Source organism: Glycine max, chromosome 6, assembly GCF_000004515.6.
Source record: "Glycine max cultivar Williams 82 chromosome 6, Glycine_max_v4.0, whole genome shotgun sequence".
In the NCBI taxonomy this organism is placed as follows: domain Eukaryota; kingdom Viridiplantae; phylum Streptophyta; class Magnoliopsida; order Fabales; family Fabaceae; genus Glycine; species Glycine max.
The window spans coordinates 39720121-39735760 of NC_038242.2; the positions used below are offsets into that span (position 1 = coordinate 39720121).

Below are 15640 nucleotides of genomic sequence, written 5' to 3' on the forward strand. Positions count from 1 at the left end.
AATTTAAGACACGATATAACTCAACTCTTCAACATACATTTGATCTAATTTCTGAAACTTGAACCTATCAAATTAACTTCGAACTAAAGCAGATTAGTGAATAAAATGGATCCGAAACACGCATTAGAAACACAGCCATGTTGAAAATAACTTCTAAAACTTAAACCTATCAAAATTGACTTCGAACTAAACCACAATTATGAACAGAGAGGTTCAACCATGTTGAATATAATTTCTAAAACTTGAACCTATCAAAATTAACTTTGAACTAAACCAAATGAGTGGACAGAATGGATCAGAAACACACGTTAAGATACACAACCACACAATATGATAGCTCAGTACGGAAGCAATGAAGCCAATGATGCATCAGATAGAATGAGAGAAGACACAGAACAAAGCATATACTCAGGCATCTTCCGAGTGAATATTATTAACTCTCATGACACAATTGTTCCCCAGATTTCTAACAGCTTAAGGCTGATAAGCTTTACAAGAATGGGCTTATGCCAGAAATTACAGCGGTAAGTAGAAAGAAAATATGTGATAAATTTTAAGGGAGAGCTTTTCTAAGCTATAGAGTTACCTAACACGGCCACCAGGGCATTTTGCAAAGGATACTTTCTCCCTATACAGGCCCCCCATTAAAAAAGAATTAAAGATCCTTTATGATGCCTTGTTGCATCTCAACAACTCTACAAATCAACGGCCTGAAACAAATAATGAATTGGTTATCTGGTTCCCTTCAGCTTGGAGCCTTCTCATTTTTGCCTTATCCAAACGTGCCCGTCTAACCGCCTCTTGAATTTGGCGGTCATGGTCTTTCAACACCTGATCCATGTTGCTTGATGTTAATGGACCAGAGTAATGAATTTTATGACCCTTTGATCCATAACCAACCTGCACCATTGTGTGGGGAAGAAACAATGAGCACAAGAAATATACAAGACCTAAGTAAACTAATTGTACTTTCAGATCCTCTTTGTAGAACGATAATGATATGCCAGTAGTGAATGCCATGAGATCAACCTAGAAATATATAGAAAACAATATACAAAAACAAATTATACAGCTCGACAACAATAACAAAAGCCTTAATCTACTAAGTGAGATCAGCTACGTGGATAGCATGATGGAACAAATAGAATTATACAGTCTAAGCATATGTTTGGATTATCACGCAGATTTATACCACATATATGTGATTTAGTTTACTAAAAGCATATTTAGTTTGTTTAATCAAACGTGATTATGTTACTAAAAGCAGATTTGACTAATCTAGGCCTTTTGGTTTAAAATTTTATACTAAATTTTACTATAAACATACATTTGAGATAAAAGTTCTCAAACATAAATCACTTCACTTCAAATTCAATTTTAAGCAAAATCAAATTCATCCAAAATTCATCCAAAATTAAGTTCACCTAAACATACACAATGACAGAACAGATAAGGGTAGAAATCATCAAACTACTTACAAGAACAAGGTCTTTGTTGCTGCTTCTCCCTTCTTCCTTTTGGGAAGTGCCTACTTGGCCCGGTACATGATGCCTTTGATCCTGTTTTATCAATAATTCAGAGATGTCCTTGAATGATCCTGGGAACCTGTTCATCAATTTTGATGCCTCCATTTGTGACGATCCAGATCTTTCTCTGCGATCATCTGACAACATACTCCTAGCTGCAACTAAGCCTGAGATTGTTGATAGATCGCCCCCGACTGAAATCTTTGGAGCATCATCCTGGTTCTTCCCAGCTTTACCCCATGCAGTTCGGTGAGCCAGCGGACCCGAATGGGAGGCTCTTTTATGCTGCGGTACCTGAGGTTCTATACCTACTTCTACAGCTTGTGACGGTCTGGGGGGATCGATGGGAAATCCAGAAGCTTCTTCAAGATGAGGATTAAACTTCTCACTTCTGCTTTTTGATTGAGCCTGACTTTGTCTCTTCTGTAACAAAAGGTTATTTAATTTAAGGTTTTGACAAAAAGAAAAGTGTTATAACAAAAAAGAAAAGAGTAAAACACTAACCACACAAGATGCAAATATGACATTTCAAAAGGGAAACTGAAATAAGATTCAATAATTCAACCTTCAACCAACCTTTTTTATTTTATTTTAGCTCTGAAGCTTAACTACTAAGACACCATGCAGATATTTATTGTTGGAATATAAACAAGAGTTAATCCAAAAGCATATTCATGCATTGACAAGATCAGTAGGAACAGCAAACAGGAAACAGTAAATACAGAAGGTCAGTACCTGCATAACAGTAAATACAGAAGGTCAGTACCTGCATTGACAGTGGCAGTTCAGCATTGGCATCAGGTGCAGGAACAGCTCGAGATTCTCTTGCCCCTCTTCTTTCAAGATCATGTCTCTGGCCCTTGCTTCCTGTTGCCCCCTGCCTGCTAACATCAGAAAACCAAAAACAAGATTTAACAGTTAACTTATGAGCTAGTAGTCAAAGAGTACAACACCATATAAGAATACTCCAGTAGGATTAAAAAGTACGATTAACAAGAAATCAATCAATCATCAGTCTAATCAGAAAAATAGATAAATTTCATGTTGATTTACTGAATGATTACACACCTGTATCATGAGTGATATGGAACATCATCCTCTGCTCAATACTGTATTAGGCTAGCCATTCTATATGTCATGATTGAAAAAACAGTTTCTAAGAAGAATATGGACATGGCTTCTCATAAGTATTGGGAACAACTCTTGTTCTTTGAACTTTTTGGGGTAGTGGCAGGTTATAACTTATAAGTGGAAGATTTATTCTAAATTTCTAATGATTAAATCCAGACAATAATGTTCCTCTTTTCCCAGTTGATAACAGTTAATAAAAAAAACATGAAGCCATTACATTATGAAAAGAATAAAAAGCAATCTTGACATAGATGCAACAAGAGTAATTGCAAAATTTAATTAGAAGATTAAAGATCTTTGAAAGTTGAAAAAACAAACCTGCAGAGGCACCCTTCAGAACTGAATATTGCTAACACACAAGGCAACAACCAAACTTACACGACAAACATCCACACTAAAACTGAAAAACACACCTTCTTGCTTGTTCATCCCGAAGTTTGGCATCTAATTCTTTGCTAGGAGGATACTTTGGCAAACTTGAAGGATCACAAGGTAGAGGCTTTGTTGTAAAGAACTAAATAGCAAGCAAACCAAAAGGAGACAGTCATGACATGCATATTGAAGTATCAGCAACAATAATTTACATCCAAAATAAAATAGAAATTAAAGCAACAATGCAGTTGAGTAAGAGATAATGAATAAATACACACGAATATGCGATAACATATCAGGATATATAAGTGAGGACTTGCAATAATAGTAACAATAAGAATTTTCTACTATATTACATTCTTGGAGGCAATACAGGTTAGGACTTGCAACAATAGCAACAATAAAGAGACAACAAAGGAGCATCAATTTGATTAAAGCAAAAGGAAAACATGCACAAAAATGACAAAAAATTCCAAGGTTGTCATATTTTGGAGAATACACAACCTAAGTTTGAAATATAATTTAATCCAACTCTTTTTACCAACATGAACATCCACTCTTCGTTATGTGTACTGACTGATATTATAAAATGTACTCAAGTAGTCTGAAAAATTCATCATGAATTTCATACCTCACTCTTCAAAGCAGATGCTGCAGTTCCACGATCAGCAGGATCTATGGACAAAAGAGTCTCCATGAGTGCTAAAGCAGGTGCAGCGAAATCCTTGAATGTGTCAGCAACACAACGCCTATAGGGTTGTTGGGGCTTAAATATTGTTGCATGTGGCAACTTTGATTTTCTCCAATAATCCTCAGAAGGTGAACCACACAGTTTAAAAATTTTATGTAACTGCTCCACCTAGAAGACAGAACAGTACCTTTTAATCATCTTATTAATCTAAGTATACTACTAGACTACTGATGCACAAAACCATACAAAGGAACATCAATTGGAAATTGTACAGACATAATATTTATCAGTTTTAATAGGCACTACTGATATCCCCTTGTCAACACATCCTAACTAAAGCTAAATAACTGTTCGAAAGCCACCACACATAATACACAAGTATATTCTAGAATTTCTTATGCTACTTATGAAGAGCAAAAGTACTAACAGTATACTGCAGACATTTAACAAATGATTTATGATGGAACATTAATATTAGTATAATATGGTTTATCTATAGACATGATTTAGCATAGAATTATGGCTTTGTTAGCTTCATGTAACGGACCCCACATAAGAGAAAGGCTTGCTTGGTTGTTGGTGGTGTACTTGTTCATAGGAATGACAACGGGTAGGGTCGGGCATGGATAGGGGTTACCTGCCCATTAGAGAAAACCCGTGTTCGTTACCCACTAGGTATCCATTTGAAAAATACCCACGGAATTTTTATACCCACGGATTTTTTTTATACCAACGGATTTTTTTTATACCCACGGATATCCATGGATACCCATGAATACTTCAAATTTAAAAAATGTGATTTTCAACATCAAGTAAAACTAGTGAATTAAAAGCCAAAAGCAAAAAAGAAACATTAAAACAATAGAATTAAACATGAAATAAGTATATCTTAAGCATAAATAAACATAAATCCCAAATACAAATAACATTACAATATCTCAAAGCATAAGTTCAACAAATAAATTGAAAATACATTACATATATATATATATATATATATATATATATGTATATATATATAAAGATACTTTATAACTTCACAGGTAGCAGGTATCCATGGGTAGGGTATTATGATACCCGTACCGGTGGGTAATACCCATTTAAAGTATCCACCATTTACCCATGGCAGATTTTATCTGTGAATACGGATTTTTTTGCCATCCCTACTTGTTCAAAAGCCACCACACATAAAAGTTCAAACACATGTATAATCTAAAATTTCTCACCCCACTTACAAAGAACAACTATTCATAGTGCACTGTAGACATATAATAGATTAAAAAGGAAATACATTAATGCCACATTTTAACAGAAACATTTAAGTTCATATACCTCAGTTCTTCCAGGCATTATAGGTTTGCCAGCATACAACTCAGCAAGTATACAGCCTGTACTCCATAAATCTACAGCAGTGCCATAGTATGTGGCACCCAGTAAAAGCTCTGGTGGGCGATACCAAAGAGTGACAACTCGGCTTGTCAGAGGCTGTGTTCGATTTGGATCAAAAACACTTGCCAAACCAAAGTCTGCAATCTTCAAGATGCCATTGTTGTCAATCAAAAGGTTCGAACCCTTAATGTCACGGTGCAGCACACCACAGTTGTGGCAGTGTTCAAGTCCTCGTAAAAGTTGCTGCATGTAACATTTTACCTGCCAAGTTCCAATAAGAAATTAATCTCTGCTTAAATTTTGAGGTTGTGCAGTATTTTGTTAACTAGGTTTCTTTTAGAGGAAAATCCCAAACTCTTTCATGTAGTTTCATCCCCTTATTTTAATAGTTTCCTTTTTAAATCCAAAAGTAATTAAACCTCTGATCTTTTTTTTTTTTGTCTTTTTCTAAAGCTATGTATGTCTTTAGGGGAAATCTTACCCTTTCTTGTAGTTTGTTCCTCTTATTTTCAATATATTCATTTTCAATCCAAAAAATAAAAAGGAAAGGTTTAATTACTCATTTAGTACCTATAGAAACAAAAACATACCCTTTTAGTCCCCATCCTTGAAAACATCTCCTTTTAGTCCTCACCATAGGGGCTAAAAGGGATTAAAATGATGTGTAGAGACTGAAAGGGAATAAAAATGGAATGTGTAGGGACTAAAAGGGGATGTTTTTAAGTATAGGGACTAAAAGAGAAAGTTTCTATAACTATAGGGGTCAAATGAGTAATTAAACAAAAAGGAGATAAAGCGCAACGACAATCACAATGAGTGTCTTCAACTATTAGCTTAAAAGTACAAAATGGGAAACTTTATTTTGTCGAATATCACATTACACAGATATAAGTAGCCATGAGATTCTTCTTGGAATATGCTATAAGCTACATTTATTGTAAAATGGCAGGGAAGAAGTAGAAAATAAAGAAGCTTTAAAAATTACCTGTGCTTCAGTAAACTTCAGTTTAGGATGTGATGCAAGCCCAGCCAAATCATGCTCCATGTATTCAAAAACTAGGTATAAGCTGCAAGACATCCTTGATGTGACAAGACCTTCCAGTTTTATGACATTTGGATGATCAAGCCTACGTAGAATGTGAATTTCCCTTGCCATGAAGCGAACACTCTCTGGCTCAAGATTATCAAACCTCACTTTTTTCAAAGCAACAATTTTCTTTTGCTCAAGATCACGAGCCCTATAAACATTACTATAAGTTCCCTGTCCAATCTGAAAAATAAGCAGGAAAAATTTTAGCATTCAAGGAAAACTAAAGCATGCTGAAGATAATATCATCATTTAATTGAGATCCAAGACAAAAAAAAAAAAAAAAAGATATCTATAAATCTAGAAACTACAAGTAAACATGTCCAGCTTTACCTCAATGTTTTGTTATATACATCAGAGGGTAAAATCAATAATATTAATATGCAAACAGAAAAAGAATTGTAGTAGGTCCAAATTCAAAGTAACTTGATCCTGGCCATGTTGAAGAAAAAAAAAAGTAAAAAATGAAGCATAACATGACTAGCATCTTTAATACAAAAATTGATAAGAATCAAGAATTTTGTAAGAAATGTTATATAGTAGGATTATAATATTCAAATATCAGTTTAAAAGTGATAGGATGTGCATAATGCATTGGTGAGGGTTATAATCAAACAATGACAGCTAACCACATTGGTTTAAGAAGGAACCAAAAAGAGAGAGTTCTGAATACCTTACACAGAGTTTATCAATCAAGAGTTATTATTAGTAGTGAAATAAGTTACAAAGGCTCATAAGCTACCAAAGCAGTTCACAGAAAAAAGCAATTTTGGTCTATTAGGCAGAAGAACATAGATACAATGATATATATTAGGTAAGCCCCACCACCAAGGCAACTATTATACTCATAACCAAAGAAGGTAGTGGAGAAGTTGGTAACTCGTTTTCCTAATTGCCATCCCTGGCTTAAAGTATATTTTGGAAACATAGATAATCAAAGAAAAAAGAGAGGTGAAAAAACAAATTTAACACTTAAACAGATAAAGAAAACCAATTTGAAAATTCAACACTTGAATCAATATTCTAGCAGCAACTGTAAAACTAAAACCTGAATATCTGCATCTAACCAAAGCTATGTCAAAATTCCACAATGCAACCAGATCAAGAAAGAAACATACTTTATCCAACTTCTCGAACGAATCGGCACGGCGCGGCAACCATCCCTTGATAGCCTCTCCAGCCACTGCTGCCAGCCAGGATGGCCATCCAGCTGCAACCTGCTCCCCTTCCAAGGCCTTGGGAACACTACCAGCCCCCGGATGTTGTTGAGCAGCAACAACACACTCCATTCTCTCCCTCTTCCTCTCAACATTTTCACTTTGCAACCGCACAGAACCGTTCCCTTGCTTATCAATCAAAGCAGTCCTCACATTATTACCATCATACCTATCTTTCACCCTATATGCATCCTCCCTCCTCAACGAAGCACCCCTCGGCACACAAGAGTCCAACGAAGCTGACTTGGTCGACATACGCTCCCTTGGACTCTCCTTGCTATCCTCAATGGCAGAGGGCTTGCAACAGACACCACCCATTATGCTCAACAAACAACCCCCTTTTACAAACACCAAGTTTCAATCTCAATGTTTCTCAGTCCTCACCCCTTCAATTACATTCCCACAATACTATCTTAGCATCCTCCTCTTCACTTCACTCACCATAGACCACAAACACACGGAGACACACAAATTGTAAAAGTAACAATAATTACAACAGTAACCCAATATTCACAAAACCCCAAATGTGATCTCAGATCACTCCATCCAAAAAAACTCAATAACCTGACCAAACAGTTTACAACCTGAAATTCCACAAACCAAACCTCGGAAATCTTCAAAATAGTAAAAATAAAACAACAAAAAAAACACTTTTTACTCAGTGGAATGATTTATCCAATGAAATACCAGTTATTTATGAACGGGGAAGCATCAAAGATTCCAAATTTGGAACTAAGAGAGCGTGAAATACTAACTGGAAGGGTGTTCACAAGTTACAAGCTTTTGGGTGGAAGTGAGTTTGCAAAGTTGTGAATGTGGGACCCACCAAAGGGTTTCCCAGGACCCAGAGAGGGAAGAGAGGATAAACGGTAGCCTTGAAACTCAGCAACAGTGAAACACATGCAAAGGTTGGACAGAGAAGCCATGGATCTAGGGCACCATCACAAGGTGGATTTCTGAGAGAGAGAGAGAGAGAGAGAGAAACCAGAAGAGAGTATGTTCCGTGATACGAAGAAATATGTAACTAGAATAACATAAATGAAATTCAGATATTCAATTTTTAATGGCAATAATAATGATTTTGTTGTTATTAAATTAAGTTTAAGTAAAAAGATTTTCTTTCTTCTATGAACTACATGTATTTTTCACCACAGAAATGGAATTCTTATTCTTCAACAAGAAATGGTATTTCATTTATGTAAGTGTTCGATGTAAATTTTTATTACTCAATTATTAAGATGAAATTCTTGGAAAATAGAACAGATAACACTTAAAAATATTATATCTAAGTTTTTCCTTCTTTTAAATTTTAATATGTGGTTTTGGATTTAATTTTAAAATTAAGGTGTATGAAATAAAATATATTTAAAAATGTGTTTGCTTCTTAATGTTTGTCTACATTTTAAGGAACTGATATTTCACTTTCAAAGAAGATAGTATATTGTTTCATGATTTAAAAATAATTTTTAGTTGGACGTTTAATGTTTAAAAAATCATATTCAACCTTTATTGATTCCAATTGAATTAAGAATGTAATTTAAAGAAACAGAGCTTTTGTATTATTTATTTTCTTATTTATAAAACTTGAATTAAAAAATTTATTTGAGAAAAATAATCTAAAAACACATTAAATTTTATTAATATGAATTAAATTGATAAAAACTAATTTATAGGTTAAAATTTTCTTGTTATTTGTTTATTTATCGGGTAAATAACGATTTTTATCCCTTAATGTGTAATTCATTGGTAAATGCATTCATGAAAAATGAAAATACAAAATTTAGTTTCTAAAAGTATAAAAAATATGACAAATATATTCGGCAGCTAACCGTGATTTTCGTCATCTTTTATTACTATAAACATAACATTACAATAATCACTTAAACATAATTTAAAACAAACATAATAATAATGATAATATTGATTATTAACCAAAATAAACATTGTATTAGTTTACAAAAACAAGCATTGTAACAATGTATCAATCATTATAAATTTTTCTAAATTATAATAATGAGTCATAATCTACTATAAATAAAAGATAAATATATCTCATATTTCACTTCTTTGAATATTAACTATTTTATTAACGGTGATAGACCGAAGTTAACGTTTGAATATATTTGTCACGCTTTTTACATTTTTGGATACTAAATTTTGTATTTTCACGAGGACGCATTTATGAGCAGGTGGGGAGACACAAAGTAAAGAAAAAATATTATATGACAAATATGTTTCTATGTTGGTAATTAGATATAGTCACGTTACTAATCATTTGTGACAAAATCGTCATTTTGTGCCATGTAGACTATGGGACTAAATTTTACATTTTTATTTTTGAGGGACACATATGTTAATAATGAGATAAAAATAACTATTTATCCTTATTTTATTGATGAAACCTAACCCTTAGACTTCGTTTAAAATTCAAATTAAATTCTTAGTTATTATCTTTTGATGTGGTTACTAATTTTTTGAGTTGAATAAAAGGAATTAGAAGATATTTTTTTCCTAATAATTATATTTATTTATCACTAACTAAAAATTTCACTTAAATTGATTCGTTTTCAAAATCAATTTAAATTACTAAATATAATTAAGATTAAGATGTGCAGTATATTGAAATTAATCTTATTTATAAATTTATACTAAAATAAATATTTGTTATTTAAAAGTACAAAAAATAATTTCTTAACTCTAAGATAGTGACCTAAAATGAAAACTAGGAAAGGAAAAGCAAGACCCAACTGCCGTTGGTAGCTTCACTGCACATTTTCAGGTAGCCATTAGGCAAGAGACTGTCCCCGCACCACATTGCACATTACCACTTTCACTGAAAAGAAAGAAAGAGAATAATAAAATATTGAAAGAAAATAAATACTAATATATCATCACTGGAGTGAAACCTTGGCCGAATGCAAAATCATTCTTTTAATCTTTTTCTTGACAAGGAACCCCACGCGCTTTGAAGAGTGAATAATTAAAATTTATGCATTATATTAATTTATTATGGAATTTAAGTAAAATATATATCCGAGGAAAAACACATTTTTATTTAAATATAGTTTATTATATACGGTTACATTAAAAAATTTATAATTATTACTTCTAAAAATATATTATAATATTTTTTAATTAATAATAATAATATTTACACTGATAATTATTGAAATAAAAATATAACTCATAAGTTATAAATTATTAATATCATATACATAATTTATCAATATGTCATTAGTTGAAGTAAAAATAAGTCTCAATGTCTTATTTATAATTCAAGTTTATGAATGAAAAACAAAAAACAAATGATTGAAAAAATAAACTGTTCACTCAAAATAGTTACTCAATTTCTTGACAAATAAATTATTGATAAAGTGTACAAATATTTAACACAAAATATAATAACAAAAAATATATACATGTAACACATAAATATAAAGAAAAGAATAAAATATTAAATTAAATTAATAATTATCAATACGTCGTTAATCTAAGTAAAATTTGGTTTAAATTTTTTAAATAAGAATTGAGTTTAGATTTTGTAGATAAAAATAAATAACAGAAATAAGACACTTGACTAAAGTTGTTTGGGGATATTAGTTATAAACAAAAATGATATATTCTAATAATACTGTGAAAAAGATTAAATTAATGAATTAAATCATTAAAATAAACTATCATTGAGCTACGCGTGGAGTCACGTGCTTGGAACGATCGTGCCATTGGTACATTACGTAGGGTCGTTGGCTTTTCAACTGCTTTTATGAGCTAAGTTCGTAAATTTTAGTTGGTGACAGAATTATCATGCAATCACTCATACAATAAAAAGGTAACAGCAAAACTGTTTGGTTCAATAGTATGCCCCGCAGATTCTGTAATAATAATGACTATTGATTCTATGACCCCATCATCAATGGTGCAGATCACCCCATTTGGTCTTTATATCTTTTTTCCTTTTCCTATACATTAAAAAAGATTCATTGATCATTTTGGTCTAACAAATCCCTTGCCACGTCCTTTTCAATTTTTGGTGTCACACATCCGACCTACTTAACTTGTTTCCATTTTCACCTTTTTTCACTTGTTTATTTTCCAAGAACAAACCGTATATATTTGGCTTCTGTAGAAAGAAAAAAAGAAGTTGGAATCTTATTTGAAGGAATGTGCACTATTATAGTATACTATCAATTTACAATCAATAAGAATGTTACCAGATACAATTATTGTTGCGATTATAGTAGTACGAAATTATGCAAGAGATTTATCTAAGTGATTACAAATTAAGTAGTATGGAAAGATTTGTGATTTGGGTGGATAACTATTTATTTAATTTGATTTATCTTAATTTTAAAAAATATATGCTAAAAATAAATTTAAAGTTAAGTAGTTTATGTTTGGATAATTTTTACTTTTTTTGAAAAATTGTATACTTTTTACTTAAAAAATAATTTTGGCATAGGTATATATGTTGTTTAAATAGTTTTAATCGCTGTAAAAAATAGTTTTAGCAAATTATTTTAGGTACCTATTATAAAAATAAATTTACGTAACCATATTTCTTATTCGTACGTGAGGAGATGGAAAATTAGAAATTAAAGTATATTATTTTTTAAACTCTATGTAAACGCAAGTAACTGCTATTTTTGTTCAAATGAGCGTTTAATAACTAACTAAACTTTGTATATATAGAGTCCTACTTTGACAGAGAAAACCACTTCTCAACAAGATTTGATGTTGACAAACAAGAAACTAAACATATACAAACAATTTCTAATAAAAATAAAATCAATTAACATGTAACTATGCGAAGGAAATAATTTTAAATTTCCAAATATTGTCATTAGAAACTCTTTTCATCCATGTTCTTGTTGGTTGTTCTTTTTCAATGGACAATCTCCTCGTAATTAGTCAGAAAATAAGATAGAATAACCTCTTCTTTATATCTTTTCATTTTGGGTAAGAGGTGTTGAATCCCAAGATGTCTAATTCCTTATACAATAAGGTGAACTTTATGAAAATAACAAATGCGCATTTATAAGTGTGCAAGTTATTTCAATGAATCAAGAAAAAAAAATAGTTGCATTTGATAAGAAAATAATGTCTATTGAAGATATTTGCTCTTGTAGTTTGAAGTTAACTAGGATAACTCACTGTATATTTCTCTCTATTCTGTATCTTTTATTTATTGCTTATCGTCTGATATGGATACATGCATTGTGCTTTTCTATCACTAAATTTATCAAACTAATTAAGTTTCTATATTAAACTTTTATAAGCGTAGGGGATCAACATTAGATGATTTTCTATAAACTGCTACACGTACACTTTAAAGTTTAAAAAAGTTTCGCTAAATTATTATTTTGATTTTTTACGTTATCATGTTTTTTTTTCTATTTTAGTCTCTTATATTTTAAAAGTCATATTTTAATCATTTATATTTATAAAAAAATTTATTTTGATCTTTTTGCCAGTTTTACACTATCATGGTTAGTGTTTTAATTTTTTTAAAAAAATAATGGTTATAAACTGCCACAATCTATTTTTGTTAAAAATTTTAAAATCGAAGAATGAGAGATTCTCATTCCTAATAACCCCACTTGTAACCTCTCTCATTAACCATTGTTTCTCCAAGCCAAAACCACAATCGAAGAAAATTTTGTTATGTTTTTCCTTGTTACCTGGGTTCTTGAAAGAGAGGATTGGCTTTGGTAGTGTATGTAAGGTTGGGGAGTTAAAGAAACCCAAAAGTTCCCAAAACCAATTGCATTAGGTCATCAAAAACTTCATTCTCCATCCTCAAAAACCCTCACCAATGATTGAGTCAATGCACATCGTGGAATTGTCGTCGCCGACATCTAATCTCGTGTTTTACACTCTCCCAATCCCTTCCATGGACTAGCTCGTCAACACTCACATTCTCCCCTTTGTCTCTAATTAATCTCAAATTCGACATAGATTTCAATGACAACAGATAATTTGAAATCACCTTTGATGACCTCGACAAATTTGCATTCCCCTCTGACATAGAGGATTTCCTTCTCCCCGATGCATATAACCCTAACAATGCGATCAATGATTCATGTGTGAAGATATCTTATTCGTCAGATTCATTCACAATTTCTAGCAACGAAAGCCTTGACCTTTCTGTGTTTTTCAATTTACAAGTGTCCAAGTTGAATTTGATTGGAATTACCCGAATTCTTAAAAGAAATTTAAAATGAATTTAAGAGACTATTAAAAATTATTTCCCATTTTGTGTTATAATTTGGGCTTGTTCTATAACACCCTTAGTTATTATTATAATTCTCCTTATTTTATTTTTAAAATTATGTAGTTAATTAAAAACTTTAAATTATTAAAAATTCTTTCAAGATGATGAATATATTTTTGTCTTTGCTTCAAAACTATGTTACTTGAAACTCAATGAAACACATTCTTAATATGTTCATTATTCATTTTAGAAGAAAGGTCCATTAACAAAATATCATTGTTAATGAAACGTTTTAATTTATAAAATACTTTATTTTCGATAAACTAATGAAACCCAATAAGATTTCATTTGAACATTCTCAATTTCCATCATTAAACAATTATACTTAACAAATGTAAATACATGTTTACGTCTTTGAAATTGAATGCAAAATGCATCTGAGTCACATACAAGAGAATGATACATCATAAAATGAAAACCTAGTCCATCCTCTTTTATACAAGAAAAAGATTGAGACTTGGAGCAGCGACTCAATAAAATCTAACCCTTATATACCCACTTTAAAACTTGAGAGGCATCCTCAAGGGATCATCATTTCCTCAAACAAGTCCATCCTTCGCCCTTGGCGCTTGTCATAGCCTTTCAATTCCACCTCCAACGATCACACTGAATCATTCATCTTTCTTTGAAAAATAAAGGTGTATGGAGTAAGTCTCTCACTTCCTCTAAAACCACAAAAGAACAACCTTACAATCACACATAAAGCACTAACCACATCATTCTGGTTCTATCATGGGTCTCGCTAGTAACCTTAGTTACTCTTTTAACTAACTAACATATCACATCTCAAACTTATTGCCATTATAACTTCCAGAACTTAGTGGTTTCACAACATTTTAAGTCGAATGATTATTGGAAGTACACCATTTGCCATGGTATAATGATGGGACTCTCACCAACACGATTATGTCTCGCATTTGTTGAGGTTTCCAAGTTAGCAAGTGAACCCTTGTTATAGCTCGGTGCCATACCCTAAGAAACAATAAGTCAATGATCCATCCCCCAGGTATCACTCTATGATCATCCAATCTCTCAAGATTGGCTCTTCAATGACTCTCCCTGTTGGATTATCCTTTATTATAAGTTTGTGTAGGCTCTTTTGTTAATGGTATTGGATGACAATTAACTAAACATCATGAGCTCATCAACACATCAAATGGAGATTCACATCCCCCCAATATCTCAAGTGGTCATTCCATTGTTACAATGTCCTTCACAAAACAACACAAATCCCATATATATCAACTTACACAATCTCTCCAATGTTTGCTTCCTCAACTAGCCATCATAAAAGAGATCACATTCCTTGATCAATGTGTCTTCCACACCACGATCGCATCATATCTAAACGATCTCACCATGTTAAGAGCAAAAAAGGTCATTCTTCCTCTCTCTTCACATCTCATTCAAATGTGTTTACATAAAAAAAACATCACACCTCAAGACATCAAACAAGTACACTATGCACCACAACACTACGCCTCAAGACATCAAACAAGTACACTATGCACTATTCCATACCTAAATTAAATCAAATCCAATTAGTGAATTTGAAAGCTCTTGAGCTCCTCTTTGACATACCTAAATTTGAGAAGAAAAACCCTTGAAGAGGTCATGGAAATCTAGAGAAAAGTTTATACATTTTAGAGAGTAGGAGAAAATGAGAAACATTCAAAGAAAGAGATAAACACTAATAAAAAATGCTTTCTACGATGGTTTTGAGGGGCTTTTTACGATGGTTTTCAACCGTTGTTGAAGCTGCAGTCTTGACTTTTCATGACGATTTTTAAACCGTCTTAGAAGGGTATAATTTCTAAGACGGTTTTGTCTCAGAACCTTATTAGAATGTATTTTTTTAAAAAATTAAGAATTCGAAGACGGTTATCATATTAAAATGTCTTTTTTTAAAATAAAAATTGAAAATTTTGAGGATTCTAAGATGGTTTTTTAAAGAAT

At 32.0% G+C, this 15640-nt stretch overlaps 1 protein-coding gene across 4 annotated transcripts; it reads right to left on the reverse strand.

The window, feature by feature from the left end:
- Positions 1 to 405: 405 nt before the first annotated feature.
- On the reverse strand, positions 406 to 8444 carry LOC100798022 (probable serine/threonine-protein kinase At1g54610). Of its 4 annotated transcripts, none has more exons than XM_006582109.4 (9): positions 8101 to 8442; positions 7315 to 7997; positions 6095 to 6379; positions 5053 to 5370; positions 3661 to 3888; positions 3071 to 3171; positions 2293 to 2410; positions 1479 to 1949; positions 406 to 900 (listed from the first exon to the last, which is right to left on the reverse strand). In XM_006582109.4, exons 2-9 carry the CDS (start codon positions 7729 to 7731, stop codon positions 703 to 705), a joined length of 2136 nt encoding a protein of 711 aa, XP_006582172.1. In that variant the 5' UTR covers positions 7732 to 7997; positions 8101 to 8442; the 3' UTR covers positions 406 to 702. The 4 variants fall into 4 exon arrangements, with proteins under 4 accessions (XP_006582172.1, XP_040872007.1, XP_006582174.1 ...); XM_041016073.1 differs by having other exon boundaries at positions 2293 to 2407; positions 8101 to 8441; XM_006582111.4 differs by having other exon boundaries at positions 1479 to 1946; positions 2293 to 2407; positions 7315 to 8444.
- Between the last annotated feature and the right edge of the window lie 7196 nt (positions 8445 to 15640).

Excerpts from the sequence above, each read along its gene's own strand:
- LOC100798022 (XM_006582109.4), bottom strand. The coding sequence starts at position 7,731 with ATGGGTGGTGTCTGTTGCAAGCCCTCTGCCATTGAGGATAGCAAGGAG. Across the intron at positions 6,380-7,314 it reads CGTTCGAGAAGTTGGATAAA|ATTGGACAGGGAACTTATAG; the intron begins GTATGTTTCTTT and ends CTTATTTTTCAG. Across the intron at positions 2,411-3,070 it reads CGGGATGAACAAGCAAGAAG|CAGGCAGGGGGCAACAGGAA; the intron begins GTGTGTTTTTCA and ends TTCTGATGTTAG.